The sequence below is a fragment of the Sclerotinia sclerotiorum genome, genomic scaffold (assembly GCF_000146945.2).
Source record: "Sclerotinia sclerotiorum 1980 UF-70 scaffold_22 genomic scaffold, whole genome shotgun sequence".
NCBI classification, from domain to species: Eukaryota; Fungi; Ascomycota; class Leotiomycetes; order Helotiales; family Sclerotiniaceae; genus Sclerotinia; species Sclerotinia sclerotiorum.
Window position 1 is genome coordinate 636,628 of NW_001820814.1, and position 13,482 is coordinate 650,109.

General features: G+C 39.0%; 5 protein-coding genes across 5 annotated transcripts; 3 read left to right on the forward strand and 2 right to left on the reverse strand.

Moving 5' to 3' along the window:
- Nucleotides 1-479: 479 nt before the first annotated feature.
- Nucleotides 480-1,401, forward strand: SS1G_12909 (predicted protein; the record flags this gene model as incomplete). Its single annotated transcript, XM_001586281.1, has 2 exons — nucleotides 480-576; nucleotides 1,346-1,401. 2 exons carry the CDS (start codon nucleotides 480-482, stop codon nucleotides 1,399-1,401), a joined length of 153 nt encoding a protein of 50 aa, XP_001586331.1.
- A 4,802-nt stretch (nucleotides 1,402-6,203) lies between these two features.
- Nucleotides 6,204-7,973, forward strand: SS1G_12910 (hypothetical protein; the record flags this gene model as incomplete). The annotated part of the gene is made up of 1 exon (XM_001586282.1): nucleotides 6,204-7,973. The coding sequence occupies one exon, from the start codon at nucleotides 6,204-6,206 to the stop codon at nucleotides 7,971-7,973; it is 1,770 nt and encodes a 589-aa protein (XP_001586332.1).
- A 1,270-nt stretch (nucleotides 7,974-9,243) lies between these two features.
- Nucleotides 9,244-9,633, reverse strand: SS1G_12911 (predicted protein; the record flags this gene model as incomplete). Its single annotated transcript, XM_001586283.1, has 2 exons — nucleotides 9,244-9,269; nucleotides 9,516-9,633. 2 exons carry the CDS (start codon nucleotides 9,631-9,633, stop codon nucleotides 9,244-9,246), a joined length of 144 nt encoding a protein of 47 aa, XP_001586333.1.
- A 922-nt stretch (nucleotides 9,634-10,555) lies between these two features.
- On the reverse strand, nucleotides 10,556-11,761 carry SS1G_12912 (hypothetical protein; the record flags this gene model as incomplete). The annotated part of the gene is made up of 2 exons (XM_001586284.1): nucleotides 10,556-10,756; nucleotides 11,039-11,761. 2 exons carry the CDS (start codon nucleotides 11,759-11,761, stop codon nucleotides 10,556-10,558), a joined length of 924 nt encoding a protein of 307 aa, XP_001586334.1.
- Nucleotides 11,762-12,584: 823 nt separating this feature from the next.
- Nucleotides 12,585-12,855, forward strand: SS1G_12913 (hypothetical protein; the record flags this gene model as incomplete). The annotated part of the gene is made up of 2 exons (XM_001586285.1): nucleotides 12,585-12,645; nucleotides 12,827-12,855. The coding sequence occupies 2 exons, from the start codon at nucleotides 12,585-12,587 to the stop codon at nucleotides 12,853-12,855; spliced, it is 90 nt and encodes a 29-aa protein (XP_001586335.1).
- Nucleotides 12,856-13,482: the final 627 nt, after the last annotated feature.

Sequence of the window (13,482 nt, forward strand, 5' to 3'; positions counted from 1 at the left end):
CTAGGGGATTCCAAGTGCTGCAGAATCCCAGAATCCCAGAATCCCAAATATTCCCCACCCACTGGGCTTCATTTACCAATCACAACATCAAATGTCTAAAGAAGGTTTAACGTCGGTCGTCGACTAAATTACCATGCTTGGTTGAAATCCTTCTGAAGCCGACGGAAATCCCATTCCGAGAGTCCGGAAACCAGGGGTAGACGTTTTATAATATACTGCGACGCGGCAGGCGCATCATCGGTGATTGGCAAATGGGTAGAGCTTTCATAGGGAGTTTGCAGATCATGCTTAACTGTCGGGTTTTAATTTATTTACCTCAGATCGTCCCCGATTATTGTTGAATTCCCTATATTCCCAAACTTTTTGCAAGGCTTCATGCATGCAAGTTTCCCTTCTCGCTTCCTGCTATAAAAGAAGCTTCTTTTCTTCTTGCTTTTTCGGCCGTCGAATTTTCTATCTCTAGTTTTTTAAGTTGAGACATGGAAATCGCCGTCGCTATTTTGACTGGACTTGGTATAGCGGCTTTCACACAACGAATGACACTGACTCTTGGGAATGACACTAAGAGCACAAACGGTTTGTGTATGAATCGTTGCTATCCATGCGAAAATCTAGGGCTAATCTAGATTAGCTTTATTCTTCGAGTGGTGCGCTGCTTGGCTGGCCTGGCTGATAGACTTATATATCCTGGACAAGATGTCTAATTGTTTATACGGCTGAATATTATCATGGTGGTTATCAACAGAGCAACTAGATCTTGATTGTAACATTCAACCGCCGAATACGGCTGAATTTCACAAGCTATGGATGGATGCGCCGGTGCAAGTGATTGAGACGCAATTATATCAATCTATCTACTATATAGAGTAGAAGCCACACAATTGTGAGTGCAATAGTTATTGTCTGCACAGCCATATGTGACATGAAGGAGTACCAGGAGCTATACGAGCTAGCGAGTTGCTTAGCCTCGAAGCTTTTTATTGTTTTTTTTAGCTTTATCTCCCCATGAATACGATCAGATCAGTAAGGATATAGATATTACGGCATGGAATCGAGTTCTTGGCACTATACTTTCAACATCTCCAAGCTGATACCAACGGTTGTCAAAATATCACCTGTGTGTGTTCATCGAACTGGTACATGCGGTTCAGGGTTGACTGCATGATGATTGATGTGCATGTACTTGGTAGTGGGCAGGTGCAGCTTATTTTGTGGATGGAGCTATTATTGATCTGGGCTTGATGTATCGATTACTTATCATGTTGAGAATATTTGGTACTACAGTAGTATTTCCTAGATCTGATCTATGGAAATATGAGGAAATGCGGTATTACTTTTGTTATAGTTCCTGCAGCACTGTTAGCTGCAGGTATTGCCCTTGTTGGAAACTCATTCTATTAAGTTTGCGAGGAAAAATCTGCAATGGAGTCATACATACATACATAAATCTCAAGATCACTCCACATCCAATTGCAAGTTCTCACTTGACTTGATTGAAATTAATCCTCAAATCATTCCTGCAAATTACACCTTTATTACCGTCCACAAAAGAGCTATAGCTAGCAAGAGCATTTCAAACACTTCCAAACAAACATCGAAAGATAGTTTCAAAAATCGACGAATTATCACCCCACTAGATCTATCTGGTGATCGATCCTGAAAATGTGCCTCATGTTGTCTCATCTCATCTGATCTCATCTCATCTTACGATTAACTTTAACCAAGTGGACGGGTATACTACATTACATGTATGTATGTATGTACAAGGACAAACTGTGTCCAATGTGCACCCATGCACATGGCCATACCAATACATGCTTTAATTTACAAACTTAAGATAACAATCCGATACACTTTTAATTTTTTTCACTTTTTTACTTTTATCTTCTTTTTTCTCTTCATCGAAAATCCAATCCAACATAACACAACACAAAAGCTTAAGTACTCCATAAAGGTCTATGAAGATCAATCTGAACAAAGTAAAATAAAGTAAACAAAATTTAAATTCTTTTTTTTTTTTAAAAAAAAAAAAAAAAAAAAAAAAAAAAAAAAGATAATATACATAAAAATCCTACAACCAGATGATATTTAGGAGTCGGAGTCGGAGTCGGAGTCGGAGTCTGGAATGTTGTTCTTTTTCTGTAAGGTTATTTACTAGGTTTATTTTATTAAGTGATCGACCGGGCACGGAGTTAGTTGTACCTTATGTATGCGTGGTTGAGTGTGGTGTCGGGGAGATGGTTGGGCCGATTCGGATGGGGGGATTGTTTGTGTTTGTGTGTAGGTAGATAGGTGGTTTTGAGGAAGTTGCTGTTGTTTTGTGTTTGTTGGGGTTTTTTAAGCTTGGTTGGGTTTCGAGTGATTGGATTTTTTGAAATATTTTTTGGTATTTATTTAATAGGTTCTTGTCATTGGATTGTAATTTGAGTATTGAATATTATATATTAATTATTTAAATTCTAATTAAATAATATAAATATACTCAGAAAATAAATTATTCTGTTAAAGTGAATGGTTCCTGCGTAGCACGTGCACAGGGCACTAGTCCTATTAGGACTAGATTGAGAAGCTCTTGTAACGATACTGTACTGGAGGCAGCGGCTGCCTAAGGTTTCGTCTGGTTGGTAGTTGTGGGTTAAGGCTTTATCACTGGTCTTCACTTGGAAGTGAAGTCGTTACTAGATCAAGTAGAATGTAGGTAAACTAATTGATAACTAAGTTGAGCACGAAGCTCCTTAACTACGAGACTAAATGAATGTTTATATACCCTATATCATCTTTTGAGGACCTCTGGGACCCTAAGGTCCAAAAGGTCCTCGAGGTCACGTGAATTAATGAATCGTGACAGCTCTCTGTAGGAGAGCTTCGCACTTCCGTAGAACTGTTACGACGGGCTACACAACTACCATTACATGACCAAGGCACGTGATTACAAGTGATCAGTAGTGATCATAGAAGCATGAAGGTCTATATAATCAAGATGGATTTCCTTTGTATAGAGCTTCGTGCTCAAGATCAATCATTTAGTATACTCTACTATTAGTTACGAATAGCATATCATTATTGTCATTACTTTAAGTCCCTACTTGACGCCTAGTTATAAACCTACCTCGAGAGCCTAGAGCACTTCCACGTGATCTAGACGGCTACCCTCGTAACAAGAACTAAGATAAGGGGTGATTCTTATAAAAGCCAATATAGCCTCAGATCTGCCCTATCAGCTTCCTGTCACGATTCACCATTGGGATTAGTGTCCTGGGATGAAAATGAATCACGTGATAAGGAGCCCTGAGGAGCCAGAAAGCTCCTGGGGGCTCCCTTTATCGATCATTATATAGTCAGAGTAGTTTCATAGTTTAGGAGCTTCGTGCTCAACTTAGTTATCAATTAGTTTACCTACATTCTACTTGATCTAGTAACGAATTCACTCCCAAGTGAATACCAGTGATAAAGCCTTAACCAATAACTACCAACCAGACGAAACCTCAGGCAGCCGCTGCCTCCAGTACAGTATCGTTACAATTAGATGAGATATCTGTTGTCTGTCATAATAGTTGCAATGCTCATAGGATAATAATACGCAAGACATTTGACGTAAATACAAGGAGTGAAGAGCCAAGACTAGTATTATTTTTATAATGAACACGAGGTTGTTGTAAGGAGATTTAAACGAGATCGAGTATTTCTGTGCGCATTGAAGGATGGTGTTTTTTAAATGAATAGATAATAATATAGATCAAGTAAATAACGGGTTGGAGCTAATCTTCGCTCTTAGTATGATATCATGGTAGTGAATATTCTTATCCATATCCATATCCATATCCATGTCCATATCTCTACGTCATGCAAGAATTACATGGTGAATGCTTGAGTAATTAGTGCCATGAATTTGTTCTTTAAATGGGAGTAGAAGTATTGTAGGGAATAAGTGGATGAATGCAGGCGGAATAGAGATATCAGTGTGAAGGCTTTTTTATAAACTATGCATGATTCAAAATATTATAAACTCTTTTAGAATTCGTCTGTAATCGGAGAGAAACTAGCTATTCTGCAACGAAATAACCATACTTCCTCACCTCCTTCTAGCTTCTAGGTATTCAGACCTCCACCCTGCGAGTATCAACATAATAATACTCCTTCCTATGAACTGCGATCGAGACATGAAGACATCTTCGCCCTTGTCCAACGATTGAACAAACTCGCGACATTCCTCTTTTTCCTGGTTATCACTAACCTGATTTTGAACGTATGAAATTATTTGGAAGAAGTCCCAGTTGATTTGGTATTTGTATGTTGGTTTTTTGCAAGGTCGAAACAGTTCAGATATTGAGACTAGGTACTGTAACTGTTGGTACGAGAAGGATACGGAAGACGTAGCACCCACGGATTACGTAGGTCCTGTATATCTAATTGTATTCTGTCTAAAGAGCTAGCTACATATTGAAAGTAGTAAGTCTTATATAGACTTACTAAAAGAGCTAGTCTCTTTCGCGTTCGCTTAGTTCTTTATTACAGTAGTAATTGAATTGAAGTCATTCACTTCGTTCACACAGTAACACTGTGTTTTCAGTCCATCAATCAACTGCTGATTCATGCCTTTTTCAAGGCCTCGACTAGCTCAAAAGTAAGCTCTAGGTCAGGCTCTGAACCCCAAGCTAATGATATCTATCATCAATGTACTGCTTCCAATTATGGCACTGTAGTCCGAAATGTGCATAATGTATTTAGTGGTTATACGTTTAGCTATTTATATTTGCTCGACTACGGCAAGATTTTGTGAAGGTTAAGGATTAAAATCCAATTTATGCTAGACTCTCGATCAAAATAACGACACCGAGAATACCTAGCATTCAAACATATGTTTGATGGCATGTATCTGGAATAAGGCCGTGAATGTAATATGAAGCTCAGTTAAGGTCTCCTACGTAGGTCGTTTAAGTTCTATTAATATATAGCTTCGCCAGTACCGATATAATGTTCACGGCGCACGGATCCATAAACCAGGCTTGAGCCTCTGAGCTGCAAGGAATTGTTCGGGTTGGTGTAAGTCAACACCATGTCCGACTTGAATTGTGTACCTATCTTACAATGTGTGACTGAGTGAAAATAGTACAGCCCCTATGATTACCTAGTATCCTAATTCGTTGCGTTTGAGCCATACATAGAATAGTATTGTGCCATATCGCAGCCTGAAGGCATTGGTGAGCCGCTGGGTTTCTAGATCTTCTTGTCAGATAGATACGTACATCGCCGCAGTATGTTAATTACTGTGCACATATCATATAGGATATCATCTTCCTTGAGAGATGACCAGGGAAGAAGACAACATTTGATGCTGTTCGTATTGATTGGCCGCAAAGGGAATTCAATAGTTACAATATCGAAGTTCAGAAGTCATTGGTGTGATGTGATGTGTGATACGTGATTGATGGATGACAGCACCTTCAATAAGATAATTTGACTATTTTCCCCAGCTTCGGTAGTTGTAACCAACTTTCCGATAAATGATAAATGCTACTTCCAGTCCCTACCTATGTAGGTACACCAGGTACCACTTTAATTAGACCCCATTATGCTTTGTCTTTTTAAGCGCCCGGGAAAAGGTATGATAATAATAAAACAATCATCCAATCAGAAACCTTCATAGGGATGACAGGACACAGCACGCTATCTCCTCAACCAACCACAACATTTATCACCATCACATCCGGACTGGACGAAAATGTCACTGCAACCTTCAACGAGGGTTATTTCCTAATCCAGTATCTGCACTGACTAAATCTGCTGATAATCCCATGAATACTTGATCATCTGATTTTCTATTGGTCAATCTATTTTCCAACCGCTATCAAAATACTCATCAACCAAACAAAAGCTCCATCACTTTTTCACTCTCCAGCCAATACAATTGCAAGAAAGCCAAATACTTCCCATCTATACTCGACACATCGTGCATTTCACGAATAATCAATACCTACTAGGTAATATGCAACATTCTCAGCTTGGGAGGATTTCAGTCCCGTACCGGTATATACGTCAATTCATACCCCCTTGAAGTGTGAAAAGCTGGAACACTTCATGTCACTTTATATGATCTGAAAATAATAACTTCACCAGTGGTTTCAATGGAAGGTTACACACTTCGGTCTGTTTGAGATGTTGAGGCTATAAAAGTGGTCAACTGTATCATCTACATACACAAGATGGTTCAAAGTGAATCAGGCTGTGCCTATTTATTATCTTCCATTCGTTTGATCTGCTCAGCATTCCCTTCGTCATTGTTATCCCTTCTCTTCATCTACTCGACTTTCGCTCTCTTACCTATCAAGGTATTTGCGAAACCAATCTCGGCGACAAAAGTTCCTCGAAGTAATCCGTTAGGAATAGATTGGTCACCAGCGCCACCACCAGAAAACGGTCCACCATTTTCAGCTGGAGCTTCACGAAATAAAGAACTTTTACCAGCTCAGATTGGTGGTATTATTGGAGCATATTTATTTTCCCTTTGCGTCGTCGCAATTCTCATAATCACTCTCGGAAGAAGACTACGAAGACAACTTGAATTGGATGCTAGAGCTTTGGAGGTAGAATTGGTAGACTCAGCATATGGTGGCATTAACACAGGGTCTTCAGGTCCAACACCACTTACTCCAGCAAATCTTCGAAACTTTTCTTGGCCATCTCCTGATAAGAAATACTTTGCACCAGGAATAAATCCTGACCCAAGCGCTTTTGTTTTTCCTCCGATACACCAATCATACGAGACCTCTTACGTTTACCCTACGCAAAGACATCACAGTATACACCAGAGTGTATATTCACACCAAAGTAACCTTAGTATCGATAATAAGGTTGTTGAAGCTGATCGAGAAATGATGAATCGAAATCTTGAGGATTTATATGCTCATGTTATGGAGCAGGAGGAGGCGAAGGCTGCAGGGGTGGATGTAAGAAGTATGCCTCCTCCAAAAGTACCAGGCGAAGTATCTGCGACAGCACTACAACAACAACCGCAATCAAAGAAGTTCGGCAAACATAAACCAACAGAAATCAACACCAATGACAATATATCAACCAAAACCCACTCTCGAGCATCCTCCATAATTTCAGCTCTTACTTCTCCTAGATCAGCCCCGAAATCTCCTAAATCCCCAAGAAGAAAAGGAATCCGGGGATTACGAATTTCATCTCCAATGGCAACACCACACTCCACCACTTTCTCACATGCTGCATCGGATGAAGAGCCTTTAACACCACGAGAATATGTGCATCGAGCCCCACCACCAATTCCAAAAAATCAACTTCCCTATGGCTCCACATCAGCCAATGGTGAATCACCTACTCGGAGTATAGCAGAGACTCTCGAAACAATATCACCTGTATCTCCTCAACGAAGTCTTCCTTCCCTCAATACTCGTAATCTCCAAATCTCCCTCAAATCCGAAATGAATACCGCTTCTCCTCAATCTGCAACAAGCGACCGCACTAGAACCATGTTTTCCAGACCTCTCCGGTCTACCTCTTCAAAACTATCTCTCCCTAATAACCCAAAAATCTCAAACAGTCCCTCGGCGTCTCCTGATTCTCCATCATCATCCACAGTCATCGGCTCCACTTCGACTAACAATACTCAAACTGCCTCTGCTGTCAACCCAACCCGCTCCCTCCCCTTCCGAGAACAATTCCAACAAAACACGCTTTCCCCCAATCTTCCTACTAAAATGACCGTTCTCGAACGTGTCCCTAGGGATAATGGACAAAAGACTGGAGGACTTAGAACTGGGGGTCTTAAAACACCTTTCAGTGGTGGCACAGTACCATATAGTCCTTATCAACCATTTACACCCATGATGCCAATTACACCGCGCTTGGTGACGAAAGAAGATAGGAAGAAGATGAAGAAAGCTATGCCTAGGACACCGGTGGTGGAATTAATAAAGAGTGAAGAGGAGATTTGGGATAGTGGGTACTGAGGTGTTTATTCTTTTGCAAGCGGGAGGAAGAAAGGAGTTTGGGATATAGGATGGAGTGGAATGGAATGGCATGTGGAGGTGTCAAACCTTTAGTACACGAGGAGATGATATTTATGAAATTGGATTAGGAGATACTATTTTAGGGAGGATAACGCAATTGTCCTTGCGTTATATTTTTGTTGCTTCTTTTTCTCATGATGAAATTGTTATATATACCAGCCATACAGGTCAGCGCGTTTCATTAGCACTCGTTGAATTTACGAGAAGATAGGAATAGAAGGAGAGTCTAAAGATGATTAATAATTATTTCACGAGTATATATCTTATGATAATCTTACTATTAGACTTAGTATAGCTAGCTAGCTAACTGTTGACCTCCTGGGATCTTGGCAGCATATGCATATATATTGCATGATGCATATAAGGAGCAAACAAACTCAACCTTTAATTCATTCTTTCCTTTTTGGTATACTGTTTGTTTGCTTTCAATATTTTGATTTCAAAGCACTTTTAATTCCGAAGGCTGAATACCTAACCTTATTCCTTTTTTTTTTGAATATATACTCGCAGCTTAACTGCTTAGCTAGAGAATCAATTCAATCTGATGCTCTTTCTGGTCTCAATAAACCCAATACTAACTGTCTTTTTTCTTTTCTTTCATTACTTTTCATCACCTCTCATTTCCTTTCCTTATTTCATTTTAATCAAGATTTTAGATAAGATCTGAGATTATCTTGTAAGATTAAATTTATATAAACATAAATTGAGATATTTTAAATAATCTAATTGATTTAAAACTTTTTTTAATTGAATTTATTTGATTATTTTATTTTAAAAGTTATATATTTTAAAATAAGTTTTTTATACTTATGATATATAGTAAAACATTTAATTAATTTTATATTATTTTAAATGTCACACTCAAGAATACTGGGTAGAGTATCTTGTATTAGAAAATACTAAGCTAAGGAGAAAAGAAGAAGGAAAACAAGAGTAACGATTGATTGATTGATTGATTGATTGTGTTTATCGTCATAGGCCGTAGGCCCACGCGCCTTGGCGCGTGATAACCTTAGCCATCTATTCCAGTTTTGGACAAATGACGCTCAGAGGAGAAGCCTCTGAGTAATTTACTAGCTAGCTAGGGGGAGTATTTATATACAATTTAAAGGGGGCTAGGGCAGGATTTACATGATTGCCTTCGCAGGGGGGGTTTGGGCCGGTAGGCCTTTTGGGGTTGTAATTGTGGTCATCCTCGTCCACTAGATCACTAGCTCTTGATCTCTCTCCCTTCCCCTTATACTATTAAAACATTATATTCGAAAACCCTTCATCCCTGATCCCCTTCCCGATACCATCAATCCAATTACTCCTTATATACCAGAACGTATTGTAATCGCCCACCATCAGGATTGCCTCGTCCTCATTCTGATCATCCTGCCAATAGAAAGCTTATAAAGGAGCACCAATCCTTATATAATATAACTATAATATATACAGATAATAGCTTGTATAGATATCCCAATTCTGTAAGTAACATACCTCCGCTGAATGAGAGCAGAGTAAGTTTCGTCATCAGCTCAGGTCCTTCAACAGTACTCCTCCGGTGTTCCCGTATGAAAGGTATATAAATTGTTGTTGTTTCAATTGTATCGATCATGGGAGGTATACAATATATAACATATATATATTAAAGATATTGAGTTGTACTATATATTCCAGAGGAGTCTTACTTTTAAGAAATGAAATGATTTCGTGGCATATTGTTGTAGATGATGATATTGTCCTTTGTTTTGTAATAAAGATAGTGTTGTAAAGAGTGTATTTCGATAATATAACTATCAAAAAACCGCAAACGGGTAAAAACGTTGTGATCGGGCGCCTTTTCCTCTTCCAATTACCACGACTCCATCAAATAACTCAAACTTAGCTTTGCAGACTCTCATAAGAGAACTAGAGATTTGTAGGATATACCGTATACAGATGTTGAATCTTCGCATCCCAACAAGAGTAACGATTAATTGATTGATTGATTGTATTTATCGTCATAGACTGTAGGCCCACGCGTCTTGGCACATGATAACCTTAGCTATCTATTCCAGTTTTGGACAAATGACGTTCAGAGGAGAAGCCTCTGAGTGGTTTACTAGCTAGCTAGGGGGAGTATTTTTATACAATTTAAAGGGGGCTAGGGCAGGGTTTACATGATTGCCTTCGCAAGGGGGGTTTGGGCCGGTAGGCCTTTTGGGGTTGTAATTGTGGTCATCCTCGTCCATTAGATCACTACCTCTTGATCTCTCTCCCTGTCTCCTTGTACTTGTTTTGGTTGTTCGTATGTATACTTGTTTTTTTTTTTTTTTTTTTTTAATGAAAGAAAAGGGAATAATGAAAAAAAGGAAAGAAAAAGAAGGAAAAGCACCCTTAGAGATTTATTAACTCTATTTGAATCCAATAAAAGAAAGAAAGTTTTTTTTTTTTTTTTTTTATCTTGCACCTGTGTGTTACAGGCAGATTTTTGTGTAGAACTTGGTGTATTCTAGCTATTCGGCTAGTTTGGCTATACCGGTGGGATTTCTTAGAAACTAGGGGATAACTTCGGAGAAGGGGCTCTTTATAAGTGCTTTGAAGGCTTTTCCTTTTTTGCAAAAGAAAAAGTGTAATAGAGTTTTCCTTTTACCATACAAGCAATGAACATAGACTATAGTATGATTGAAGTATTCATAGTATGCTGCGAAGTTGTTATACTGTGATCTGATAGCGAGAATATAGTGGAGTGTGGCTCTCTTCAGAGAGAGGGTGTCTGTATTAGAAGTGTAGTTGAATTGGAGATCTTTGTAGTATTATAGGCTGATTGTATTCTATAATTGTTTGTTTGCTTTGTTGGTCTTTATTTTAATCATTCTTTTTAGGGATGCTAGTATATAGATCGGGTTGAGGGGAAAAGGGAGTTTTGTTCCTTCCTTAGCGGCTTTGTCAGTTATTTCGTTGCTAGGGATATCCAGGTGCCCTGGGACCCATCGGACGCGGATTTTCCCGGGGGAGGTGTGTAGGAGCCTTGATCTAACAGCCCAAGCTTGTGTGAACTTCAGAAAGTCTTCAAAGACTCTCTGTGAGGAACCATTGAAGTGGGATCCTAATCGGAGAGCAGTCTTGTGGTTGTCTAAAAAGATCCAGAGATCTGTGGCCAATTTGATTGATACTAGAGTAAGGGCTTTTGCTGCCCCTGCTACTGCGGCTGTGACTTCTGCATCGAATACTTCTGTATTTATACCTAATGAAAAAGAATAATATACTATCTGAATATCGAATTGTGAGATTATGAATCCGCCCCCAGTTGCACCATCCTTGCTTTCACTTTTTGAGCCATCTGAGAAGATTTGTATATCGCTTCTTGGGATCTTGGCGTGGAAGGCTTTGAAGTCTTCGGTTGCTTGTGTCTTCGTTCTGTTTATCGGACTATTGATGCAGGCCTCGGCCTTTGCCCTTGACTCTCTGATTTTCCAGGGTGGGAAGGCTAAGGGGTTTATGTGTTCAATCTTTAATAATGTTGTAATGAGCCTTGCGAATCTTGTATCTGGGGTGTAATTATATTCTCTGGCTTTGATTATGTTCTTTGCTCTGATCCTGAGAGGATAGTAAAGGTCTAGTCTGATGGTTTGTGCTGTATATAATTGTGAAATCAGGTTTAGCTCGATCTCGGATGGTCTGAGTTTGGCTTCCTTGTAGAGTACTGTTATGTTTGTGGTTTTGTATATTGGGAGGATTGCCCTTGTATAAATGATTACCATTTTGTTGAGTAAGCTTAGATAGTTGTCCACTATATTTGAGATCGAGATCAGGTTGTTTAGGGCATTCTTCTTTGTTTTGATTCGGCCTAGCTATTATGTTTCCGAGGCGAAATAGCACTTTTTGAGTATGCAAGCTTCAGCTACTTTCCTGGTGAGATATGGGGGTATCCCTCGGTGTATATTGCTGAGGGATCTCAGTGCGTTGGCTCCCTTGAGGGCTTTGGTTGCGAGGATCTGGATATGTGGTTTGAAGTATAGTTTCCTATCGAAATGGACTCCGAGTTATTTGAGCGGGCTAGGTTTGATCTCTATATTTATAGATCTGGTGTGTATTGTAAAGGTATCTATTAGTATTCAGTATCCTTTATAGAAGTGTATAAGCTCAGATTTCTTAAGGTCAAAAGTAATACCTTCGGTTTTTTCTTATTCGAGAGTTTCTTGTATATTTATTTTTAGAGAATTATAGTTTGTTTGTAATGAGTTTGATGTTGCTAGTATCGCAATATCGTCTGTATATCCGAATCTGTTTTGTGGTTTGCCTATCCAGAAGAGAGGCATAATGTAGAGTATGAACAGGATCGGGGAGATCGGTGAACCTTGAGGAAGACTGCATTCTAGCTTTGTTTCCGGGCCAGTCTCGTTGTCTAGTCGGATCTTGATGGATCGATTAGTGGCGAAGGACTGAACCCATCTAACCAGGTTGTTTGGCTATCCTTGTTCCCGAAGGCGATTCACTAATCTTTTTGGTAGCACTGCATCAAAAGCATCTTTTACATTCATTATAAACAGGGTAGTCTTTAACCCTTGTTTTAAGGATACCTCAATGTCATATGTAACGCAAGTGGTGAGGTCCACTGAGGATCGCAAGGGTAGAGCTCCGAATTGTTGGTTCGCTAGGACTTGGTAGTTTAGAGCAAGCCATAATACCTTCTTCGTAATGAATCTTTCGAGGCCTTTGCCTAGGACCGAGAACAAGGCAATTGATCGGTATAATCTTGGGTTAGTATAATCTGACTTGTTGGGTTTAGGGATGATTACGATGATAACTAATCGGAAGCATTTTAGGTAGTGTCCTAAATATAGACAACCTTTGAAAAGGGATAGAGTTACTTCTTTTATTTGTAGCCATACGATTTGTAGGATTTTTGTTGGGATTTCGTCTGCATCAGATACTATGTTCCCTGCTTTTAAAATAGCCAGCTCTATATCTTGTATAATTATATCAGAGAAGGTGATAGATCTGCTTGAGGTTGTAGGGGTATCGAATGGGATATCATCAACCTCGGTTAGGTTTGTTAGTAGGTTGTTGGCGAAGGTTTCCCTTTTCTCTTCGATAATATTTGCAATAGTTTGTTTTGATAGATCTGTTAAAGAGGGGGTATAGTATATTCCTATAGATTGATATCATTTGGTTATTCGATATATATCGTTTATATCTTCTATTTTATCCACTTTTGTAATATAGAAAATATGTTTTGCTTTTCGGATTGTTTTCTGAAGAGAGTATTTGGATGTAGGTGTATTGATGATTCTATATTTATATATAGTCTTTATATAGTCTTTGTTTCATTAAGATTATTGAAAAAGTTTGTTTATGGATCTTCTTGCAGATCCTGTATAGGCTTTTGTAAGGGCTTGTGTAAGGGATGATGCAGCTTGATCTAGGTCTTTTAGAGAGGGTATTCTGGGGATAGCTGTAATGTTGGTAAGATTAGTTTTTA